At 34.5% G+C, this 23,632-nt stretch overlaps 5 protein-coding genes, 1 long non-coding RNA gene and 1 pseudogene across 7 annotated transcripts; 5 read left to right on the top strand and 2 right to left on the bottom strand.

Moving 5' to 3' along the window:
* The first annotated feature begins 792 nt into the window (after nucleotides 1-792).
* Nucleotides 793-3,260, top strand: LOC106440145 (expansin-like B1). Its single transcript, XM_013881747.3, has 4 exons — nucleotides 793-1,021; nucleotides 1,456-1,565; nucleotides 1,682-1,993; nucleotides 2,837-3,260. Exons 1-4 carry the CDS (start codon nucleotides 889-891, stop codon nucleotides 3,032-3,034), a joined length of 753 nt encoding a protein of 250 aa, XP_013737201.2. The 5' UTR covers nucleotides 793-888; the 3' UTR covers nucleotides 3,035-3,260.
* Nucleotides 3,261-3,491: 231 nt separating this feature from the next.
* On the top strand, nucleotides 3,492-6,236 carry LOC106440143 (putative F-box protein At3g22650). The gene has a single exon (XM_013881744.3). It carries the CDS (start codon nucleotides 4,001-4,003, stop codon nucleotides 5,132-5,134), a length of 1,134 nt encoding a protein of 377 aa, XP_013737198.2. The 5' UTR covers nucleotides 3,492-4,000; the 3' UTR covers nucleotides 5,135-6,236.
* Nucleotides 6,237-10,673: 4,437 nt separating this feature from the next.
* Nucleotides 10,674-13,655, bottom strand: LOC106440144 (probable splicing factor 3A subunit 1). 2 transcript variants are annotated; one of them, XM_022705991.2, is made up of 3 exons: nucleotides 12,345-13,276; nucleotides 11,231-12,202; nucleotides 10,674-11,139 (listed from the first exon to the last, which is right to left on the bottom strand). In XM_022705991.2, exons 2-3 carry the CDS (start codon nucleotides 11,795-11,797, stop codon nucleotides 10,912-10,914), a joined length of 795 nt encoding a protein of 264 aa, XP_022561712.2. In that variant the 5' UTR covers nucleotides 11,798-12,202; nucleotides 12,345-13,276; the 3' UTR covers nucleotides 10,674-10,911. The 2 variants fall into 2 exon arrangements, with proteins under 2 accessions (XP_022561712.2, XP_048618856.1); XM_048762899.1 differs by having other exon boundaries at nucleotides 10,674-12,202; nucleotides 12,345-13,655.
* An 853-nt stretch (nucleotides 13,656-14,508) lies between these two features.
* Nucleotides 14,509-15,868, top strand: LOC106440146. The gene is made up of 5 exons (XM_048762900.1): nucleotides 14,509-14,675; nucleotides 14,765-14,877; nucleotides 14,990-15,142; nucleotides 15,210-15,293; nucleotides 15,389-15,868. Exons 2-5 carry the CDS (start codon nucleotides 14,773-14,775, stop codon nucleotides 15,734-15,736), a joined length of 690 nt encoding a protein of 229 aa, XP_048618857.1. The 5' UTR covers nucleotides 14,509-14,675; nucleotides 14,765-14,772; the 3' UTR covers nucleotides 15,737-15,868.
* Nucleotides 15,869-18,424: 2,556 nt separating this feature from the next.
* Nucleotides 18,425-20,300, bottom strand: LOC111208274. Its single transcript, XR_002660248.2, has 2 exons — nucleotides 20,071-20,300; nucleotides 18,425-18,729 (listed from the first exon to the last, which is right to left on the bottom strand). It is a non-coding gene; the product is annotated as an uncharacterized LOC111208274 (long non-coding RNA).
* On the top strand, nucleotides 18,800-22,873 carry LOC106442508 (annotated as a pseudogene).
* On the top strand, nucleotides 22,355-22,873 carry LOC111207388 (shematrin-like protein 3). Its single transcript, XM_022705358.2, has one exon. The coding sequence runs from the start codon at nucleotides 22,355-22,357 to the stop codon at nucleotides 22,700-22,702; it is 348 nt and encodes a 115-aa protein (XP_022561079.2). The 3' UTR covers nucleotides 22,703-22,873.
* Nucleotides 22,874-23,632: the final 759 nt, after the last annotated feature.

Raw genomic sequence — 23,632 nt, 5'->3', positions numbered from 1 at the left:
AAATGCAAGCTTGGAATGCTACCATAAACGCAGAGTGTACTCTATGTCATGAAGTGCAAGAGACTTGCCATCATCTCTTTTTCCAATGTACCTACTCATCTAAGGTTTGGAAATCATTGGTACAAGGGCTTCTCAAAGATGGCTTTACCACAGACTGGAATACCATTATCACTATAATATCTGGCTCGATCTTTCCTGCCACAGAATTGTTCCTTATCAGATACTCCCTGCAGGCAGCAGTTCACAGTATCTGGAGGGAAAGAAACTCGAGGAGACATGGTGAAGAACCAAAGGATGCCATTACTCTGAGCAAACTCGTTGATAAAACGATCAGATTGCATCTGCTTGCAGTCAAAGCAAGAGGCCACGCCTACTTGGAGAGAAGTCTGCGTACTTGGTTTGGCACGAGAGAAGATCTAACACCATCGTAATAGGTGGTTAGAATCTTTTATTTTTATTGCCTTATGAGTTCATAAGTAAAACAGAAGCACAAGATGTAACACAGTTTTTGTTTGATTATAATTTTACTTTCATTCAAAAAAAAAAAAAGAATTTCGATATGTGATCCCCAGCTATAAGAAAATAATGATAATGACATTGAAACTAGGTTTAGGTCACGACCAACCTCTTACCTCCCCAATTTCTTACTTGGGTAGTGCAAGTACGCGTTTTTAGCGAAAATATAAATTTGAGATAGCTTTTGCCAAGTGGAAAGAAAAGAAATAGTAACAATGCTTGAGCAAATGCTTATAATATTATAATAAGCACTCTACCTTCAACTATAAATACCATATTAGACTTCTCCTCTACCATCACATATCTTTTGTAACACTAATCTATTTCCCAAACCACTTTTAAAATAGTATTGCAATAGTTACATATAACCATATGAAGAAGTCTCACGTTTTGCTTCTTCTGCTTGTTCAAGTCATTGTCCTCTTGCCTCTTCTTTGTCTATCTGATGACTTTGTTAGCTCTAGAGCTACTTATTATGGCAGCCCCGACTGCAAAGGAAATTCCCGTACGTATTTGAATTATTTTCTTATGTATATATATTTGAGTAAATTGATTATTTTATTTTTATAATATTATGAAGCATGATTGGAAAAGCTACATTAACAGAAACAACTCAAATAGTCAATATCATTATCAAGCTTAATAATTATTATTTCTTATGTAACATCTACCAAGTTTATCCAAACTCTTAATATATACTCCACATATGAATATTTTTTTAAAAGCCTAAAATATTTTAACTTAAATGCTTTTTTCATATTAGATGTCTCTTAAATGAAGGTTTAACCGGCTTTTGTTTTGGACCGGATCTGTATATGGTTTATAGGAAGATGATGTCTTTGGGTCGAGTATGACATTACGTTTAATATATAGTTTTTTCAAAACAATCTGCTGATAAAAAAATAAATATTTACTGATGAGAATATGAATATTATTTAGGAGGAGCATGTGGGTATGGAGAATTTGGAAGAGATATCAATGATGGTGAAGTAAGTGGTGTTTCATCTCGACTATGGAAAAATGGAGCTGGCTGTGGTGCTTGTTACCAGGTTTTCATATTTTATCTAATCTAATATTTCATCAACAACAGTATGCTATTGCTATATACATGTAATTAGACTATCATTACTAAACTAATATCATTAATTATTAATTATTAAAAAAGGTGAGATGCAAAATACCTCCACACTGCAATGAGGAAGGAGTATACGTAGTGGCTACGGACTATGGAGAAGGAGATGGTACGGACTTCATCTTTAGCCCTAAGGCGTACGGACGTATGGCTCGACCGGGCACAGAGTTTCAGCTCTACTCTTTTGGTGTGGTTGACGTTGAGTACCAGAGGGTCCCTTGCCGGTACGGAGGGTACAATCTGGTGTATAAGATCCATGAGAAAAGCTATAATCCTCATTATCTTGCCGTCCTTATCTTGTACGTTGGTGGTGTCAACGACATCCTCGCCGTTGAATTCTGGCAGGTAATTGATCACTTTTAACATAATATCTAGTTTTTGAGGATGTTTAGCGCTAGTTTCAACACTTATTGAACTTTAACACTATGTATTCTGCAGACGCTCATCGTTAATACATGACCGGTCCTAAAATATTGAGAAGCATAGACAATTTAGTAAAAGTTTTAATAATTTTTTTAAAAAAATTTAGGAATCTATATTATTATCTATGAAGTGATTTTTTAGCATTTGAGCTCTCCCGTTGACAGTTAAAGTAATTAATGTCAATGATACCATTAATGAATTTTTTAATATATTTTATATAATTAAAAAAAATATTAATAATATTAAATATATATGTTATATTAGACAATTGATTATAAATTAATATAATAAAATGTCAAATAAAAACATATTTTAAGAAATAAGATAATTTTTATTTATATTGTGTTTTTACCTGGAAATAATGTTTTTAGTTGTAAAAATTCAAAACTTAAGATATGAAAATTTATAGTTAAATATTAATCAAGTAAAAATTTTGTATAAAGATATTTTATAAAATATTTCTAATATGTGAGTATTTTTAAAGTTTCAACACAAAACTAAACATATACATTTTGATGAAAATAATTGTCATATATAAATATTTGATGTTTGATTTGAAGTTTTTGAAAAAATAAAATGTACGTTAAATTATAATAAGACATATATAACTAATAAGTATAAGATGATTATATCCGTATGTGCGAACAAAGTACCTGATTTATAAATATATATTAACTCTTAAAAATTTGGAGGTTCAAAGCATAGTTGTATGCAAAAGAGTTTTGACGTTTTGTGAGTAGATTTGAACATGACTATATGATTCAGGAGGACTGCAAAGAGTGGAAACGCATGAGAAGAGTGTTTGGAGCGGTTCATGATTATCAGAATCCACCAAGAGGCACTCTCTCTTTGAGGTTTTTAGTCTATGGAAGCGCCGGTCTCAACTGGGTCGAATCCCAGAATGCTCTTCCAGCAGATTGGACCGCCGGAGGCACCTACAACACCAATATTCTACTTACTTAACTCTCTCTAGCCTGTTATATACGTATGGTTTTCTCTATGTAATGGCTACATTAACATATTTAAATAATGCCCTGTAGAGCTAGTAAGGATAATCATTGTAGATTCATATAACTATGTACTGTGTCTAGTCAAGCAGATTGTAATGATTTGTAAGGATTTGGTTAGTGGAATAATCAAATAATGATAAAACTTAACAAAAAGTTTCATATGCTCTTTTTAGCATACATAATGATCATGGTCAGTCATTAGTCAATCAAATACATCATGATCATGTTTTTCTCTAGGTTTCTTGTGACGAGCTTGAAATTTTCAGTGGAGTTTTGCCTAGGGAGCCTATTAACTCCAAAAATGAGCCAGTTTTATATATACTGTATAGTCTTTCCAACATTACTCTTATTTAATATTATTCATAATAATTACATAAAAACTGTTTTTCTTTAAACATATGAATATGAAATTTTTAATTAAAATTATTGATGCAGCCTAAAATCATGAAAAATCAACCAAATCAGCTAAATCGTTTCTTAAATAATTAATAGTATAGATAGTACGTAGTAATATTAGTAAATTTTTGTTCTATTTTCATAATTTTCCCTAATATAAATCATTGTTATAAATACATTACAGTCTATATCACTGGACTTTTTAATTAGATTAGAAAATTATATCCTGAAAATAACAAACTGTTATAGATATTAATTTTCCAATATACTCGAGAAGAAAAAAATGGAAAACACGTATTTATGTAAAAAAAAAAAAAAATCCTACAAAGCTACTTATTTGTTGATTTCTTTTCTCAGTTTACTTATTTGTTTCCTCCTTTATAATAATTTGCTTTTTATTTCAGCAATTTTAAGATTAAGGGTATTATAGAAATTTAAGTTGGAAAGGCTATATATACAAAATGTTCACAAAACCTAAATTAGATTTGATCTTCGACTACCTAATAGTTTTCCGAATATTTACATGGCTTCTTCAAAGTTGTCAAAGCGTTCACCTGTGCTACCTTTTGAGTTAGTAGAAGAGATACTTTACAGGATTCCACACGGATCTTTGGTACGATTTAAATCCATATGCAAACAATGGTATTCTCTTCTTAACGACAAGAGATTCATCTACAAACACTTGGATCTCTCCCGGGAACAATTCATACAACTGGCGCATCACAATGAATCAGTTAACCTCTTCAATCTTGAGACCCAAGCTCGCTCACGTTTTCAAGGTACACCTGAAATTCGTCGAATGATCCACTGCGACGGTTTATTGCTATGTCAATGTATTGAAGGAGATACTAGTAAGCTTGTAATTTGGAATCCGGTTTTGAGGAGATTCTATTGGATTGAACCCTCGAGACAATTCGAAAGGTATAGTATCGTCTATGGTTTTGGATACAACAGTGTATCTCGTGAAAACTACAAGATCATGAGGTTTAATGTTATGAAAAATTCAGGTCTCGAGATATATGAGTGCAAGTCTAAACTCTGGAGAAGTGTTGATGCTGCTCTCGATTCGTGTGTAAAGCTTTGGTTTCCTCATTATCAATCTTTGTCGATGAATGGAAACATGTACTGGATTGCTCATAGGAAGAAGGGTAATTTGGAAACCGAAATCTTCGTCCAAAGTCTTGATTTCACTGCAGAGACATTCAAAGACATAGGCTGTGGTGTTCCCTTTGAAACTGAATGTACCTCTCTGTGTTGTGCTAGTACATTAGTCCTCTCAAGTTTTGGAGGAGATAGGCTTTCTTTACTACATCAGCATAAACGTGTGAACATTGAATTGTGGACTACAAACAAGGTGACTGATGAGGTTGTTTGTTGGAGTAAGTATTTAAACGTTACTGGCCCTGACCTCCCGATATTACATTCTGCGCCATATTACAATTTCCCTACATACTTCATCGACCACAAGACCAGTACTATCATTGCATGGTGCGGGGAATTCAATGCCACGAAGAACTATATTGACGTCGTCATTTACGAAATAAGTGATGGTAAGATTAAAAAACAAGTTGCGGAGGTAGCAGGGCATAGTTTGGGTTATGGTTGTCATAACCTTTGCTATGTATATGTTCCAAGTCTGGTTCGTCTTCCAGAATAATAAGAGTAGTTCATGATGCAGCGCACATTTATAGTTTTCAGGGCTTTTGTGTTTTACTTTTTGTTTCCTGTGCTAAAACCCCATCTCCAACGATCAGATTTCAGCATCTATTTGGATTTTTTAGACAAAAGTATTTGTATAAATCTCGATGGAGCTGGTAACGTTTTTAAAGATCTGGCTTACCTCTTTAGACTTCGAACGAAAACAATATGGAGCGGTGAGTGTTTTCGCTCGGCATCAAAATAGTGCCTTCTTGTTGTGTTGTGTGTTTATGTTTGGTACATGTATGTAGAGCTGTAAACTGGGCGAGCCCATGTCCATTAGCCTATATCCATTTGCCCACTAATTGTTTGCAGACAGAAAGTGACCATGTCCATTAAGAACCATGTCCATTAAGGACCATACCCACTAACACCCATATTTTCATGGGCTGCCATGGGGTCCATAATGACCATATAAGAAATTTTAAATTTTAATTTATAGGCCTACAATTATATATACAAGTTCATAAAATTAAAATTCATCCATAAATTCAAAAGTACAACAATGCATAAGTTCATAAGTACAACAATTCCGGTCTTGGCGGGAAAAATCGATTTTGCGGTTTTGGCGGAAAAACTTAATTTTGCAGTTTTGACGGGAAAACTCGATTTTGCAATTTTGGCGGAAAAACTCATTTTTGCGGTTTTGGCGGAAAACTAGATTTTCTGATTTTGGCAGAGAAACTCGATTTTTCGGTTTTGCCATGGGGTCCATAATGACCATATAAGAAAATTTTAATTTATAAGCCTACAATTACATATACAAGTTCATAAAATTAAAATTCATCCATAAATTCATAAGTACAATAATACATAAGTTCATAAGTACAACAATTTCGGTTTTGGCGAGAAAAGTCGATTTTGCGGTTTTGGCAGGAAAAGTCGATTTTCCGTTTTTGGCAGGAAAATTCGATTTTACGTTTTGAAGAAAAACTCAATTTTGCGGTTTTGACGGAAAAACTCGATTTTCTGGTTCTGGCGGGAAAATTTGATATCAAAATTGAAGCGAAAAAATCGATTTTACGATTTTAACGGAAAAACTTAAATTTTAGAAAACCTAGGTTTTGTGACCATTGGACAGTCCATGTCCATAAACCCCAAAACCAACAAAGACCATTTTCTTAATGGTTTTCCACATTTTGTCCAATAAAAACCAATGGAAAAAATGAGTTTGTCCATATTAAACCCGTTTGTATATGGACATGGGCAACCATTGGACGGTCCGCCCATTTGACACCTCTACATGTATGATAGTGAAGAGAATCAGACACTTTATAACCACAAGGTTCCTAAGGAGCCTAAACTTGCAGGTTTTTGTGTCTTCAGTGTTTTATCTCTTCTCTATATCTTTCTGCCTTTCGATTATACTTGAAAATTTTGAAAGCTCATGTCATGTGACCCAGTCTCAAATTATCTAAAATATATGTGTGACAATAACTGTATTCTTAAAAATTATGCATAATATTAAATTAATATAAGTCAAAACAGTTAATTAATTTTATAAAATTTAACAAACTTATGTATTATCAACTGATTGAATAATATGCGTATCACCATTGTTGATATAATTTATTTTATAGACACATATTTAATTTACGATGCACGACTATATATTATGCCCGTTATAAAACCTCAAATATTTACTAATATTTTATATATTAGGGGGGCTTATTGAATTAGGAGTTTGAGAAGGTTTTCAAGATTTTAAGATTTAGAGGGTATTGTTGAATTCTATGATTTTGATGGAGGGTTTTGTTGAATTCAAGGATTTTGATGGAGATTTAAAAGGAGACTTTGGTAGGATTTGGTAAGATATTTCTAAAATATTTTAATAATAGTTTCGGCCACAACCTTCTATTCCTATTTGTGTCTAAGGTCTATGGATATAGGTTGGTAGGGGAAAAAAATTATATCTACGGTTGTTATATATTGCTCTGATTTTGTGGCTAAAGTATTGACATATATATAGGTTGCCGGATGAATAGATCTGTTAATATATTGCTAATCTATGTTTCCATATAACAGGACACAAATAAAGACGCAGATTTCAAGCTCAACTGGAAGCAAGTAGCTATCACAAGCATGTTTGGACTTGGTTTTGTCGGTAATGTTGGCCACTTCTGGTTTCTTTCTTTTTTTTCCGTCAATATGTTTTTTTAATATTAAAGGATACGGGCCTAGCCCAGTTAAAATACAAAAAAAGCCCAGAATGAAACACAAACTCGATAACCAAATGGGCCCATAACCACCGGCCGAACTTGAGAAACCCTAATCTCCTAAACCGGCGAGAGAGCAGCCGCCTCGATTTTCTGTTGTTTCGATGCGAGGACACGTGTTGCCATCCTCGATGATGAGGGGGCACGTGTCACACGGGCGTCTCCTCTCCGCCACCTCTCAACTTCGCCGGAGATCCATCCTTCGGATCTCACGACCAAACCGGAGCTCCGCAGCTCCACCTAACCTCACCGCAAGCGTCTTTGGGCCTCTAAAACCTGAAGGGATCGATCGCCATGGCGAGATCACCTCCACCACCGTTCACCACAACCACCCAAAGAAAATATCGCATGCAACATAACCGTTTCCACCGGAGATCTTCTCTCTCCTCCGACGCGAGCACAAACAAAACGTAAGACTAAGCGATGATATAAAATTAAACTAAAAAGATCAAACCCTAAAATACTAGGGGACGAGATCCGGCGACGCGAAGCTGTGATAGCCTTCACCCCCCGGGGACTAGAGCCGACGACGGCGGAACTAAGGAAGCTTCCCCGCCGCGGATGCAAGGACCGGCGGCGACGGATCTGTGAGAGCCTCCGTCTCCCGGAAACTAAGAACGCACAACTTAACCCCCCATCCTTCCCGCAAACGCGTCGTGACTCCAGCATCATAACCACGGCGGTTGATGGCTGACCAGATCTCCGAACGGCGGAAACCGGAAAAAGAAAGGGGGAGACAGGGACTGGCGATTTATTCTGAAGAAAGACAGGACTCCGGCGGCGGCACGGACGCTCACGCGCCGACCGACCGCCGGATCCCCAGAGTTTTCTCTCTAACTTTCTCTCTCTAACCTCGCTTTCCTTCGTTTTTGGTAGCAACCACTTCTGGTTTCTTTCCTGCTTCTTTCATAATCATTTAGCTATAAATCCCCATGTTTGCATCTCACCTAATCCAGCAAAACTGTTATACTTGCGGTATCGCAGGTACGGAGGCCTTGATAAATTCATAAAACTGAAGCTTCGATATGTCTCAAAGTCAACACGTTTTGTGGCACAGTGGCAATGGATGGTCTTATCTTTGGCCCCATAGATCTACTTATATTCTTCACATAATGGGATAAGCTACGGGTTTTCTTTTGCGTTCCAAAAAAAAAAAAGGGATAAGCTAGGGGCAAGAACACATCTCAAGTTAAAGAAGGATTCAAGAGAGATTTTCTACCAGCTCTAGCTCTTGAAGGCGGAGCATGGCCGCTTCTTCAGATCGCAAACTTCTGATACGTTCCCGTTCAATACCGGCTACTTTACGTCAACATCTTTTGCCTGATATATTTTTTTAGGAGATGTTGAAGACCGCAAGAGAAGTAAGGTTTGTTAGCTGAAGAGGTATGTTTCCATGTACCATCTGAAGCTACTGCATACAACACTGATGCAAATGTCTCAACCCTCCAAATAACTCATTCTGCATCAATGGAAACTGATCCTGCCCCTCCTATAAGCTCACCAGCAGATAATTCCACAGCTATAAGCGCTTCTCCATCTGATATAGTATGTGTTCCGGAAACTACACAATTTAACACTGATTCTGGTTTCATCGGGAACATCACTACCTCAACTTCTGTTTCACCTACTTCTTCTGCTCCTTTAGTCTTTGCTGCTGCAGGTACACTATCACTGTCTACCCTTGTGGTGGATTTGAAATGTAAATCTAGTGTAGATGGCCTCCGAGATAGTTGCTTACAGTTAAGTAATGCAAAAGGATCAAACAGATTTGCTAATCTAGCCATGTTAGAAGAAGATATACAGCTGGATGTTGTGACCTCCCCCTCTCAGTCTATGTCCCCATCAGTCGAAACCAGCGCTCAATTTGTTTATAACTCTTCCCTGCCTTCAACGCCATCTTCATTTTCAGACCTTTTTGTGGACAATGTTTTGGCTACAAGCTCCGATAATTTTGATATGGCGCAAAGATCTCGTGGATATGGTAGTAAATATGAAATAATTTTTATTCTTAAATTCCATCTCTTTAGATGGTATTTTGTTCTATTGGATTTGAAGGGTAAATATAGTTTTTAATAATCCAAAATAACTTTTGATGAATCTCATTGATGAAATCCATATTTTCCAATAAGGGGTGATTTAATAGGGTTTTTTTTATAAATGATACATTCAATAAGGAATGATTTCTAAATAAATACCTAATCCAATAAGGGAGGATTTGGCAAAAACCTAAAATTTTATGAAACTCTTATAATTATTACTTGTGTGTCTACATCTATATTTATAAGCAAATCAGAAATAAAAAGTTATGATTTTTTTTTTAACACTTAAAATTCATTGATTGTTTGTCAAAGGATTACAAACTAGAATTGAACCACAAAGAGAGTACAATGATCGTTTCCAATCCTAACACATAAATTGAAATTTTACCAAGATCCATTGCTAATACCATGCTAAGAATAATCCAAGCTTTTATAAAGATCGTCAAGAGGAATTCACGCACAACAAACGGTGAAGACGGGTAGCAACACAGACAAAAAGTTATGAATTTATGTTAGAGTAAATTTCTGCCGAATTGTTGGTGATGCTATGGAAACAAGAAGTCATCATTAAAGACAAGAGTCAGTGATCAAAGGTAATGTATTATTGATCTTTAGATCCGAAACTACAGCGTTTAGGTCTAGTAATGGTAGTTCTAGCCGCCTAACTTTCTAGTTGAACTTTTGAATAGTCGATCCCTTGTTCTTGGGTTTAGGAACATTTTTTATAGGTCGTCAGTCGAAAATTAGGTGAGATCTTTCTATATTTTGAAATATGGAAATGTTTTATTTTAATAAAAATTTTACATTTTACCTGGAAACACGAGAAAAAATCGGCCCAAAAGAAAGAGGAGGGACCCTCACGGCACCCGGAGAGAGAGCCAGAGACCGGAGGGGCCAAACACAAAGCGAATGTTTTGTTTTTTAGAGAAAATGCGGAAAACTTTCTTGAAAAAAAAAACAGAGAATAAAATATAATTTCGGGTGGTCGATATTAAAAGATTATAATTAAATAATTAAAAAATAAACACATTCAATAAAGTTTCTAGATAACTAATTTTTGTTGAGATATTATAAAAACATATGTTTAGTATTTTTTAAGAGATGGTCCAACTTAAAAAAATCATACATTAAATAGATAGATTTTTAGGTTGAACCATAGCAGTTGCACAAAAAAAAAAAAGGTTAAACCATAGCAAAACCAAACCTATACTGTAAGTTATAGCGTTGGTGAAAACAAAAGTTATAAGCTTTTAAAAAGATGGATTAATGTTTGGTTGAACTCCATATGCGATCCATATAAGAAATGTAGTACTTGTTTTCATACTTTGTTATCAAACTGAAACCGCAGGGGTATCACACACATATTAACGACGTCTTTTGGGAAAAGAAAAGAGAACTTTTATAACCGAGTAAGAAAATGAAATCCCTTCTTCTAGAGTTAAGAGATTTGAGAAGCCTTGTCCATCTATCGATCTTTGTCCTCACAGAGACAGTGTTAGGATATCTCCATCTCGCACATTGTAATGTGCAAGTGTCATGTTGTCGTCCTTCAAAACCCCCGATTTTGCACTTAACTTGTGTTTGTCCGCTGGAATTTGGATCACTTCAGCTATTATCTGCTTCAACGATGCAACATTTGCGGACAACGAGGACACCTTGATCACAACGGCTTGTCGGTTTGGAAAAGAAACCGTAAGTGAAGACAAACCCTGGGATATGTGTAAAACTATAAGTTGGATACAAACTCGAGAGGAAGAATGAAGAAAAAAAGACATCACAAGAGTGTGTAGAAAGCATCACCTGATGTTGAGCGAGAAATTGGGTTTCTGGAACCAGAAGTGAGACCTCAAGCTTTTGTCTCTTAGGATCTGGTCCTTGAGGTGGTAGCAGCTCTTGAGCCTCCTTCATAGCAAATGGTTTGGATGTAGCATCATGCCAATCAATCATTGCCCTCTCCCCTTGCTCCAGCCATTTACGCTCCTTGATAGGATCATCCAGTTGAATACGTTGTAAGAAACCTTTCTGGATGGCGTCTGTGTATTCGGCACTCTTATACAGCTGTTCTTTGGTATCTTTGGGGGGCTTGAACAGTATCTCGTAGGCACGTTGAAACTCATTGTAAAAAGGGTGCCAGCTATGTTTTGGACTAAGAAACTCAAGCTGGGTCACATTCCCTTTCAAAGCCCACACAAAATAATGCCCATACCACAGGGAAAATTGAGCTGTTAGGGGTATTGAACACAGGAGGAGGTTGTGCCCGAGCTTTGAGTTGACTTTTATTCCCAAAAGACAAGTAGGCAAGGCTGCGCTGGTAGTATGCGTGACACACATGTGAAGCATCCCTAAGAAAATTAAACCTTGTATCATTCACTTGACTGTCTCTGAGTTGCATCTCAAAGTCCACCCCCTGTGTAGAAACAAGATAAGCTACTCTCGCAGCAAGAGTAATAGCTGGGACTTGCGCAGGTGTATTAATGATTGTGAGATCCTTGGTGTGATCATCAGGTTCAATATTCACAGCAGCACCACCAATAGACTCCACAGCTCCTCCACCTCCTTGACTATGAGCATCAGAGTATTTAGAAAGCATGTAGCTGTAATATGCATGAGAAGGATCTGTCTTGCTTCTCAGGAAATTGTATCTAACATCGCTGGGCATGATCTCACTCTTATCCACCTTATTTCTGGAAAGGAAACTTGCTGTTTTCTCCACAATAGTTTTAGTAGCAATATCCTCAGGTGGCTGAATGATTCCATCCTCCGCCATTTTTTCTACAAAAAAGAAACATTTTGAAATCAAAAATCAGATACATCGATTTTTGACCTAGAAAATCGCCACGGCAAATTTGTCTAATCTACTGAGATAGGCTCGTTCACTAATGCTAAAACTATATGAACTCAGGAAACGCCTCACCTCAACCGGGGAACCGCCGAAGAAGAAGAAGCTGAGAAGTGAGAACGAACGAACACCTTCGCGATTTTGCAGCTTTCCCAGTCGACAGAGCTGTGAGTGGCGAGAAATAATAGGAATCCAATCCGCCGCTGCATAATCATCTTTTCTCCTTTTGTACGGCTTTAGCTTCCGCTTAACTTATTCCAACAAATTTAAATTAAAAGGTAACTGAAAACTGAAATCCAAATTGTTGATTAAATCAAAAAAAAAAAAAAAAAACTCAATTTTTCTCTTTTAAATAGCTTGTAGAAAAGATGGAACAGTTGATGCAGTTGATATGGGGGATGTTTACAAATGGGGAAGATGTAACGGCATTAATATCTTTTATACTATTCGTCTGAATCTGTAACGATATATTTTATACTCTACTATATACTATTTCGTAATATATAACTGTTTTTCTCTCGGGTGGGTCGCATACTATATACAATGAAGCTACCAGTTTTTTTTTTTTCCATTTTTTTTCCTTTCTTTTTCAAAAATAAAATAAAATTAGGCATGGGCGTTTGGGTCTTCAGATCGGGTTCAGACCGGTTCCTTTCGGATCTGAATCTTTCGGATCCTAAATATTTATATCCAATAAGTACTTAGAAATTTTCGGGTCGGATTCAGGTCGGTTATTCTCGGGTCCGGGTCGGTTCAGATCTACAATTAAAATACCTATAATATACCTGTAATTTTTCGGGTCTATATCGGATCCGGATCGGATTCGGATATTTAGGATCTGAAAATACATGGCACACCTAATTCCATCAAAATTAGTCGATATTTATCATATACATTAAAATTTTACAAAATAACTTAAATGAAACTATTAATAATTAAAATAAAACATTTTTAAACTTTAAATTTTACATTTTAAAAGTTCATATTACTTAAAAAATGTTACAAAATAATAACAAATGTTGTTAACAAAAGATATTTCAACTAAATCATAAAAAAAAAAAACAGAACACAAAAAATCATAAATTTAGATATACATGTTTTTAAGTTGGGCACAGATCGGTTCTTAACGGGTCGGGTCTATTCGGGTCTAGATCTATTCAGGTCGGTTCCTTTGGCTCCAGTTCTTTCGGGAAAAAGAAATTTAAACCCAAAAAGTACTAACAAATTTTCGGTTCGGTTCCGGATCGGATATTTTTTGGTCGGTTCCGGTTCAGGTTTTCGGATCCAGGTTAAAATGTCCAGGCCTAAATAAAACATTTCTTGTTAAAAGAATTATTAATGGTTAATAATGCTAAAACCATGGGAAAATATTAAAAATTTGGGCTTTATCTTAAAATTTTTTTTTATAAATAATAAAATAACAAAATAAATTATTTTAGTAATATTTTAATGAACAATTATTTCAAATAAAATTTAATAAAGTATTTATATAAATTATTTTCCTAAACTAAACTGTTTCCCTTTTATATAAAAGCTTTCAAATTTAAAATATGATATTTCATATTCTAATCAACAACTATATTCAAAAATATTTGTATAAATATTTTAACTAATATTTCAAAAATAAAAATATAATAAAATATGTATTTCAATACTATTTTAATCAACAATTTAAAAAAATATATTTAATGAAACATTTTTATAAATTTGGGTTGTATAAAATATTTCAAAAAATAAACTGAGTAACACATATATTTCAATAATATTTTAATCAATAATTAATTTCATAAAATTTAATATAATATTTATATAAATTATTTTCCGTAATTTAAGTTTTTATATCGCTTATGTAGGCTTCAAATTTAAAATAAGATATTTCATATTTTTACTACATATAGTTGTAATTAAATTAACAATCCATGTAAATTACAAATAATATTCTATTTTTTCATAAAAAATAATTTTGACACTTTTTCTTGTTATGTAAAGAGTATCATTTCCAGTTGTAATTAAATTAACAATCCATGTAAATTACAAATAATATTCTATGTTTTCATTTGACACTTTTTCTTGTGATGTATCATTTCCAGTTCAGTTATATCTGGTTTTATTTTAATATTATTTACAAAATGCTAATCGTCTGAAATCTGTAACGATATATTTGATACTCTACTGTATAATATTTGGTAATATATAACTCCTTTAGTAAAAAGAATTAATAGATTAATGGGCCAAACAGAATTGTTAGCTGGGGGCCCAACTAAAGTGAAGACCGACTCTGGAGGGAGCCTCCGTCTCACTCCCAGACTCTCACAACAAAAGCCAAACAAACCCTCCCCCCAAGTAAGTCTTTTTTCTTTTCGTATTTGGGAATTCTGGGGGTTCTTTCCGAAGCTTCAGATCGTGGTATGTTGTTTCGATTTTGTTGTAATCTATCATTGGACACGATTTTTGGTGTTTCATCGCTCACTTCTCCAATGATTTTATTTTTCCAGGTACAGGGATGAGCTATTCGTGTCCTACCTGCTACAATCTCCAAGTTCTCGATGAAGAAGATAACGTCTATGACTTGATTTGTACCAACTGTGGATCAGTTTTCTGTGCCAAGGTAATCAATCTTCTTAGGATTATTTTCAATATCTAAGTTTCGATTTTCTTTTATATAATAAATTAATTTTTGTATAAACGTCTGTTTTGTTTTTTTTGTTTTTTGTTGATAGTGTGGAAATGAGTCGCATTATCCTGCATTATGTGATGACTTTCGCAAATGGAACAATCCAGATTTGATTTCCCCTAATGACGATCTAAATTGCTTTCATGCGATGAATAGCATAAAGTGCTGCAAAGAAACAACATGGAAGTATTACGATGAGGTAGTTATATGCGGTGTTTATATTTGACAGAGTTTTGTTGTTAGTACTGAGTAAGTGATTTGTCCAGGTACTGAACTTCCTCAAGGAAAAGGAATCTGGGTTATCCCCCAGTGATTTGTATGATGGTGGCGTAAATTATGCATTTGATGAGGTACGATCTTGATCTTGTTCTTCTTCTCTTTTTTTTAACAAGTTTTTTCATTGTTTTCTAATGATAGCAGTGTCTTTGTTTGTTTCCGTTTTCAGCTTCGGGGTGTGATTTCATATCTGAAATGGGTCCACGTCCATTTGTGTTTCAATGGTGAACTGGCTCCTTTGCTCAATAATCCTTTCAAATCTCTACATGTTCAATTTGAACAACTCTTAGGCGCACTCCCTTCTCCCGGGGTTCCATTGGAAGATAATTTTGGAGTAGGAATGATCAAAAAATATCGGCTGGATTTGACGTTGGAGCGGAGCACCTTTAACAGGACCTTGATTTTTGACAGGGATTCTTTGAAGAAACCCCCTCCCTCAAAAGAAGAGAGACAAGAGTCGGTGCAACTTCGTCGGGTTGTGGAAGCCCAGTTACTGGCCCACTACTGCAGGCCATAAAATCAAATGACTTTGTTGCGCTTGTCAAAATACTATGTCTCTATCTCTGCCGTTATTTCTGACTTTGATGTTTGTTTGTTTTTGAGTCGCTTTTTATGCGATGATAGACTTGATAGAATTCTAACTTTGGTATTGCTCATTTTGTTAAAAATATGTACTCTCTGCTATCTAAATATGGTGAGACCTGATGAGTTTGTCAGCAACAACTACTTTTTTTTTTCTTCTGTTTTGCCGAGTGTACCCACAGAATTGAGTTAATAATGGCTAAGAACATGCCTGTAGCCATAAAGAGATAGTTCCGCTAGGATGTGATGATCACAAGTATTGTTCCAGGAGTTTTCTGCTGATGCTGATGCTGATTTCAAGCTAGTTTCCTCCACGGTCATTTCTTCAGGAACGTCGTCGAACTATGAGTCTATTTGAGGTTCACTATAAATTAATGCAAACATGGACGAAAAAAGGAAAACCCTTAACTAGTACAATTGTTTCGAACCAGTGCCGTGCGAAGGTTTTAGGAGGCCCGAAGCGAGTTAAAAAAAATTTACATGATATTATTTTTAAAACAAAATAGTTCTCTTTAAATTTGAATTATATAAAATATTTTTTTTTGAAAAAAACATATACATATATATAACACTAAAAAGTTTTGATTTATTACCTAAACATTTTCTAAATTTTCTGCACCAGAATTTTATAAGCTAAAAAAATAAAATAATGATCAAAAGTAGGAATTTGTAATATAAAAACAAAAAATAAAAACTTTGGATTGAAATGTATAAAATATATACAAAGAAGACAAATATGGATCAATTATTTACAGTTAATTAGAAGTAGAATCTTTATAGTTTTATATATTCAATAAATATATAAAATAAATCTAACTCATAACATATACAAAGAAGACAAATATGGATCAATTATTTACAGTTAATTAGAAGTAGAATCTTTATAGTTTTATATAAAATATAGTAAAATTGATCATAAATTAGTTATTTTAAACGGAAGTTGAATTTAGAATCAAATAATAATAAAAAAATCTAACTAAAAAAATACATTAACTACCATGTAAAAATATTTTTTTTGTAATTAGCGGTCCTAACAAATTTACAAAATTTGGGGGCCTAGGAAAATATTTTTTTCAATAGGTTGTAAGCACGGCTCTGTTTCGAACCAATCTAAAGATTTCCAATTAGGTATTGTTTTAAAATGGATGGAGAGATTATTGAGGGATGACATAACATGTAAAACTCACCAACCCCACTATGTGTAAGCCTTTTTCTATGAAAAGCCTACACTTGTCACAAACACTCAACGTTTGTATTATTGGACTTGATATGTCAACTGTAACATGAGACGGTCATTGTCCAAACAACCATAATTAGCGACTTAGCGTCAGTAGACTAGTATAACCAACCAAGAAACTAACCAAGACATGAAACACCGATTATCTCAAAAAGCTACTTGTGTCAAGCGATACTGATTTTTATAAACTTTTCTGTGGATTGAATCCAGGAGCGGAACTCGACTGCCCCTGATTAAATATCATTCCAAAAGGCTACAATGAGAATATTTCTAGGAAGATAGGGAACTAGAAATATCATTCAAGTGGACTACAACCAAACCAACAACAAAAAGGGTTTTCATATGAAGTACTTTTATATAGACATAATCCTTTTTGTCGTTATCTTCTCCTACATTATAATAACGATCGTTTTCAGATAAAATCATGGCTGCCACCCAATGTGTTATCTTATTGACATCTCACATCACTAAATTATTATATACACAATTAAGAGAAAGTGTTACGTTACGTGGTGTGTTTATCTTAATTTGAACATCAAAGATAGAAATATTTCATGAAATATTTTGTTCAATGTATGAATTACAACACGTAAATGATATTATAAAGTTTGCCCTATGTTTCTATGTAAATAGTAGATTAACAGAAACGTGTGTATCTAGAGGGGGTTTTACCGTTCAAAATACCATTTGTGCATGGACGAAAAATTCATTGGTAATACAACCAGCTGATCAAACTTAAATATCCTTCAAATGTTAATTATGTTTACTTGAAAAGCATGAAATATAAACATTTTAGCAATAATTATCAAAACCGGTTTATGTTTATCAACTGAAAAAACATAGTTATCCTATACATATATTAAATACTAAATAGCTAGTAGTGGAAGAAAACCAATGAAACCTTTGTGATTCCAAAAAACAGCACACTCATCATATTCTATAGAATTCTTTCACTCACTGCACCAAACAACCAATCAAAAATCAATCTATTAAAGATTAGGGTTCGACTGGTGACCATTCTGAAAATAAGAGGAACGAATAGGAAAGGAATGTAGAGGAATAGAATTGCAGGAATGAAAGAGAATGGTTGTTCCATCTCATATTTAACAAGAATTAATTTGTTCTTTATTTATCTACAAAAAAAGGAATGGTAGGGAATGAGAAAGAAAAATTATTCCTTATGAATGGTAATTTTTTTAAGGAATGTTAGGAAATGTATTTGTTCCTCATTGTTCCTTGGTCACCATTCATACCCTAGGTGTAATGAACTTTCGTTTTGCAGGCACAACTTGTTAGACCCAAAAGCTATATACCCTACCATTGTATATTGCACTATGTATTTTGGATATTTACTTACTCAGTTTTTTCTGATGATTAAATTATATATACATAATTTTCTACATTGATTTTCAAAATGTAGAATATGGTATACACACGGTATTTAGTTATCTACAATGGTTAAAGGCGAGAATGCATCAACCACATAATAGTAGCATATGTGTTATTATCCTACTGGTCGAGGCCATGAATAATTTTTCAACATATCCATCTCTTTTCTCTTCTCACTTCAAAAACAGTTTCAATTTTGAATGTAAGTTTATGAAATGCCGCCACAAAAACATATGCGAAAACGTGTTTAGGCAAGCACATAATTACTAGAGTCGTGGCTTGTGTCCATGGAGCCATCATATCTGCATTGAGCAAAAAATATATGTGATGAGATCAACATGACCATAAGTAAAACGAGAATGAAAATGTCAAGACAATGTAATTTCTATCAATAATGAGATAACTTGGTTTTTAAAAATAAACTAATATAGCTTACTTTTCTAATTTTCTTGTTTAGTAATCATGAGATTAGAAAATTGTATAATCAAATATATGTAACTTAACTTTTCATTATATGTATCTTTACTCATTTCACCGCAAAACTTATACGATATGTAAATTTCTCAAAAGTGTGAATTTCGATATGTGATTCCCCAATTATAAGAAAAATGATAAGGACATTGAAACTAGGTTCAGGTCATGACCAACCTCTTACCTCCCCAACTTCTTACTTGGGTAGTGCAAGTACGCGTTCTAGCTAAAATATAAATTTGAGATAGCTTTTTGCCAAGTGGAAAGAAAAGACTAGTAACGACGCTCGATTCAATGTTCATAATATTTTTATACTCTACCTTCAACTATAAATACCATATTAGACTTCTCCTCTACCATCACACATCTTTTGTAACACTAATCTATTTTCCCAAACCACTTTTAAAATAGTCTTGCAATAGTTACATATAACAATATGAAGAAGTCTCACGTTTTGCTTTCTCTGCTTGTTCAAGTCATTGTCCTTTTACCTCTTCTTTGTTTATCTGATGACTTTGTTAGCTCTAGAGCTACTTATTATGGCAGCCCCGATTGCAAAGGAAATCCTCGTACGTATTTGAATCATTTTCTTATATATATTTGAGTATATTGATTATTTTATTTTTATAGTATTATGAAGCATGATTAGAAAAGCTAGATAGCCTAAATTATAGGGAACAACTCAATAGTCAATGTCACTATTAAGGTTAACAAATTATTATTTGTATGTAACATCTACGTCTAAGATTAGTCAAAAAAAAAAAAATCTACGTCCAAGTTTACCCGAACTTTTAATATATGTATATATGAAAATGATTCCATTAAGTCTATTGTTTGATTCGATCATTACATTATGATTAGTATTTAGACTTTTATACAATAATCCGTTGGTAAAAAAAAATTATTGATGAGAAAATGGATAATTACTTATTATTCAGGAGGAGCATGTGGGTATGGAAACTTGGAAGAGATATCAATGATGGTGAAGTGAGTGGTGTTTCATCGCGACTATGGAAAAATGGAGCCGGCTGTGGCGCTTGTTACCAGGTTTACATATATTAATCTAATCTGATATTACATCAAAAACCTTATGCTATATACTGTGTCATTAGACTATCATCAATACACTAAATCATTATCTATCAATTATTAAAAGGTGAGATGCAAAATACCTCCACACTGCAATGAGGAAGGAGTATACGTAGTGGCTACGGACTACGGAGAAGGAGATGGTACGGACTTCATATTTAGCCCTAAGGCGTATGGAAGTATGGCGCGACCCGGCACAGAGTTTCAGCTCTACTCTTTTGGTGTGGTCGACGTTGAATACCAAAGGGTCCCTTGCCGGTACGGAGGGTACAACCTGGTGTATAAGATCCATGAGAAAAGTTATAATCCTCATCATCTTGCTATCCTTATCTTGTACGTTGGTGGTGTCAACGACATACTCGCCGTTGAAGTCTGGCAGGTAATTGATAACTTTTAACAAACATAATTTATAGTTTCTGAGGATGTTTAGCTATAGTCAACACCCTTTTGAACTTTAACACAATTAATGTATTCTGGAAACGCTCGGTCCTGAAATTGTATGACCAAAGACTATTTATATTAACTCTAAAAAAATTAACTTTAATATAATTTAAACAAAAAATAAAACAATATTTCTATTTATATTAACTCTAAAAAAATTAGGGGTTAAAGACCAAGATCAATGTTTCAGTTCGCTATGTCCGGCTTTGTGTTAACAATATATTTCTCAAAAGTATAGTTGTAGACTTGTAGGCAAAAGGATTTTGACGTTTTGTGAGTAGATTTGAACATGACTATATGATTCAGGAGGATTGCAAAGAGTGGAAACGCATGAGAAGAGTGTTTGGAGCGGTTCATGATTATCAGAATCCACCAAGAGGTACTCTCTCTTTGAGGTTTTTGGTCTATGGAAGCGCCGGTCTCAATTGGGTCGAATCGCAGAACGCTCTTCCAGCAGATTGGACCGCAGGAGCCACCTACAACTCCAACATTCTACTTAGTTGATTCCCCTTTTCTCGTCTCTTTATTGATAGGGTGTTTATATAAATACGTATGGTTTTCTCTATGTAATGGCTATATACATAATTAAATAATGCCCTCTAGACTAAGGATAATCATTGTAGATTCATATTAACTATGTAATGTGTGTAGTCAAGAAGATTGTAAGGATTTGTAAGTTTTTTGTTGGAGGAAAATCAAATAATGATAAAACTTAATTAAAAAATTTATATGCTCATTTTACCATACATCATGATCATATTGGTCAGTCAATTTTCAAGATAACTTCTATCATGGTCAGTCAATCAAATACATCATGATCATGTTTTCTCTAGGTTTCTTGAAATGATTCTGATGAGGTAAGGTTGGATTTTTCGGTGGAGTTTTGCCTAGATAGCCTATGAACTCCAACAATGCCAATAAGCTTTCAAGTATACAAGAACTTGAAACCTATGCACTTTAGTCTTCAGCATTGGGAGGTGTTTAGTTTCTAGTTACGTATTGATAATACTAGTAATATGGAATCAATGTGTAAGAAAAATATCTTCCAGCGAGGCTAATACATTGGAAAATGGTAGGGGTGATTGAAAAAGACAGTCATGTGAACGTCTCTTTCTTTTTAGCTGTCCTCTTGGGTCGGACTTATCCCTATTCGCTACAATTATATTCGCTTCTCATTTTCATAATTCTTCCATTCTCAAATTCAACATAACATTTAAAAAACCATTTTTTCTTAAAAATCAGATTATATTTATATTATTAATCTACACGATAAATAAAGAAAATGTAATAGGAAATTCCAAGACCACGACCTCTTGTTCCTTATAGATATGCGATGCTTACCAATGACATACAGCTTGCAATTTTAGCCTTTTCCTTGGTTCTAGTAAGGAAAAGTAATATTCTTATTAACATGTCTCAGTAACGTTTCTTATTTGTTCTCGAGTGTGTATACATACATACAGACAAACGTTTATCTCTTTCATATATTTTCTTGTGATCATATACGTTGATATCATCGACTAATAACGAGATATATATTGATGATAATATTGTCTTATAGTCCTCGCGACAATATTTATGTCTGATGAGTTATGCTAAGAGCCCAAGATGTAAGAACGCATTGGTGTGTGGCAATTTGGATAGACAATATGAGTTTACATCACATACACCAACTAGAGTCAACGATAGATTGATAAAGCAAACAAATGTCTAAATCGTACATATCAAACACAAACTCAAATATGATAAAACGATGAAAACTAATAGCCCGAAAAATAATGAAAGTAAATTACACGAAAAAAATGAGGACCAGTTCAATGATAATCTCAAACGAGGAGCAAATGGGCTGCAACAAGGAAAGAAAGTGCTACGACGTCGATTCTTACATTGAAAGCTCCCGAATCCGGCGAGGACATAGCCGGTGGCATGGGTCCCGGTCCTGGAGAAGGAGAAGATTCCATTGCTGGCGTCGGTGGCGAAGCCATATCAGGGACTGATATTGCTGGACTAGGGCCTGGGCTCATAGGAGTAGTTGGTGGACTCATTGGGCTTGAAGATGGAGTCATTGGCATCATAGGTGGTGTAGCCATGGACATTGGTGGTGGAGTCATGGGCATAGGTGGTGGAGTCATGGGCATAGGTGGTGGAGTCATAGGCATAGGTGGTGGAGTCATCATAGGCATAGGTGGTGGAGTCATCATAGGCATCGGAGAGCCGCCGCTAGGCATTGGTGGCATGGACATTGAGCCAGAAGGAGCCATCATGGGAGATTGAGCTAAAGAGAAGGGGGTTAAAACCATAGTCAATGTGAGCAAAAGGAGAGCTTGTGAAGAAGCCATCATGGGATATTGAGCTAAAGAGAAAAGGGTTGTGTGTTAAATAGTGGTTTATGTAAAGTGATATATAGAGAGAGATGTGAGAATTGTCAAAGAGTGAGCGAGAAAAGTAAAGGTTTCTTTGAGCTGTTGGGGGGATATATATTAGAGAGAACCAAATGCTGAAAAATACATCTGATTATTTGTTTTTGAATTTTGGACCGTTGTAATGTGTTACAAAAAAAAAAAAAAAAAAATTTGGACCGTTGGATATATTGTGTGACACGTACTATAGTCGATGGATATTGTATGAGATGCTGATTTATTTTCCTCCACATATATGAAAAAATAAAGAGGAAAATTCCAAAGTGAAATCTCTTTGTAAGGTACAGCTAGAATAATCAATAGACATGAAAACGGGGGTTAATATCTTTTATTTTTATTCGTTGTATAAATTATCTTATTTATAGTGGAATCACCAATCCGATTCATGGGTTGGTTTTAAGGGACCGTCAACATAATTAGAGCGGGCATTAATTATGATTGATAGACATTTATATGCTAGAACGATGTTTGTTTATTTTTTTCTGCAAGGCTTTTATAACCAAGTCAATTTAATAGAAAAGATGCTAAGACGATAATGCTACATTACAAAAGAAAAAACAAAGAGGGACCATTTGTGTTGTATTTGGTCTGACAGCCTAATAAGCTCCACAGCCAGTTTTATGTCCGCACCCACGGTTCCTTTGTCTCTCACGAGTACTCTTTGGCCCTCATTCACTGTTTATACATCTTTTACATAAATGATGGTGTTATATCATCACAAGAGGCAAATAAAAGGGGGAACCAGTGTATAGCGAGACAAAACATTCGGATTCGGTCTCCAAAA

Source organism: Brassica napus, chromosome C7, assembly GCF_020379485.1.
Source record: "Brassica napus cultivar Da-Ae chromosome C7, Da-Ae, whole genome shotgun sequence".
Taxonomy (NCBI): Eukaryota; Viridiplantae; Streptophyta; class Magnoliopsida; order Brassicales; family Brassicaceae; genus Brassica; species Brassica napus.
Note: the sequence above shows the minus strand (reverse complement) of the source record. Positions and strands in the feature narration are given on the sequence as shown.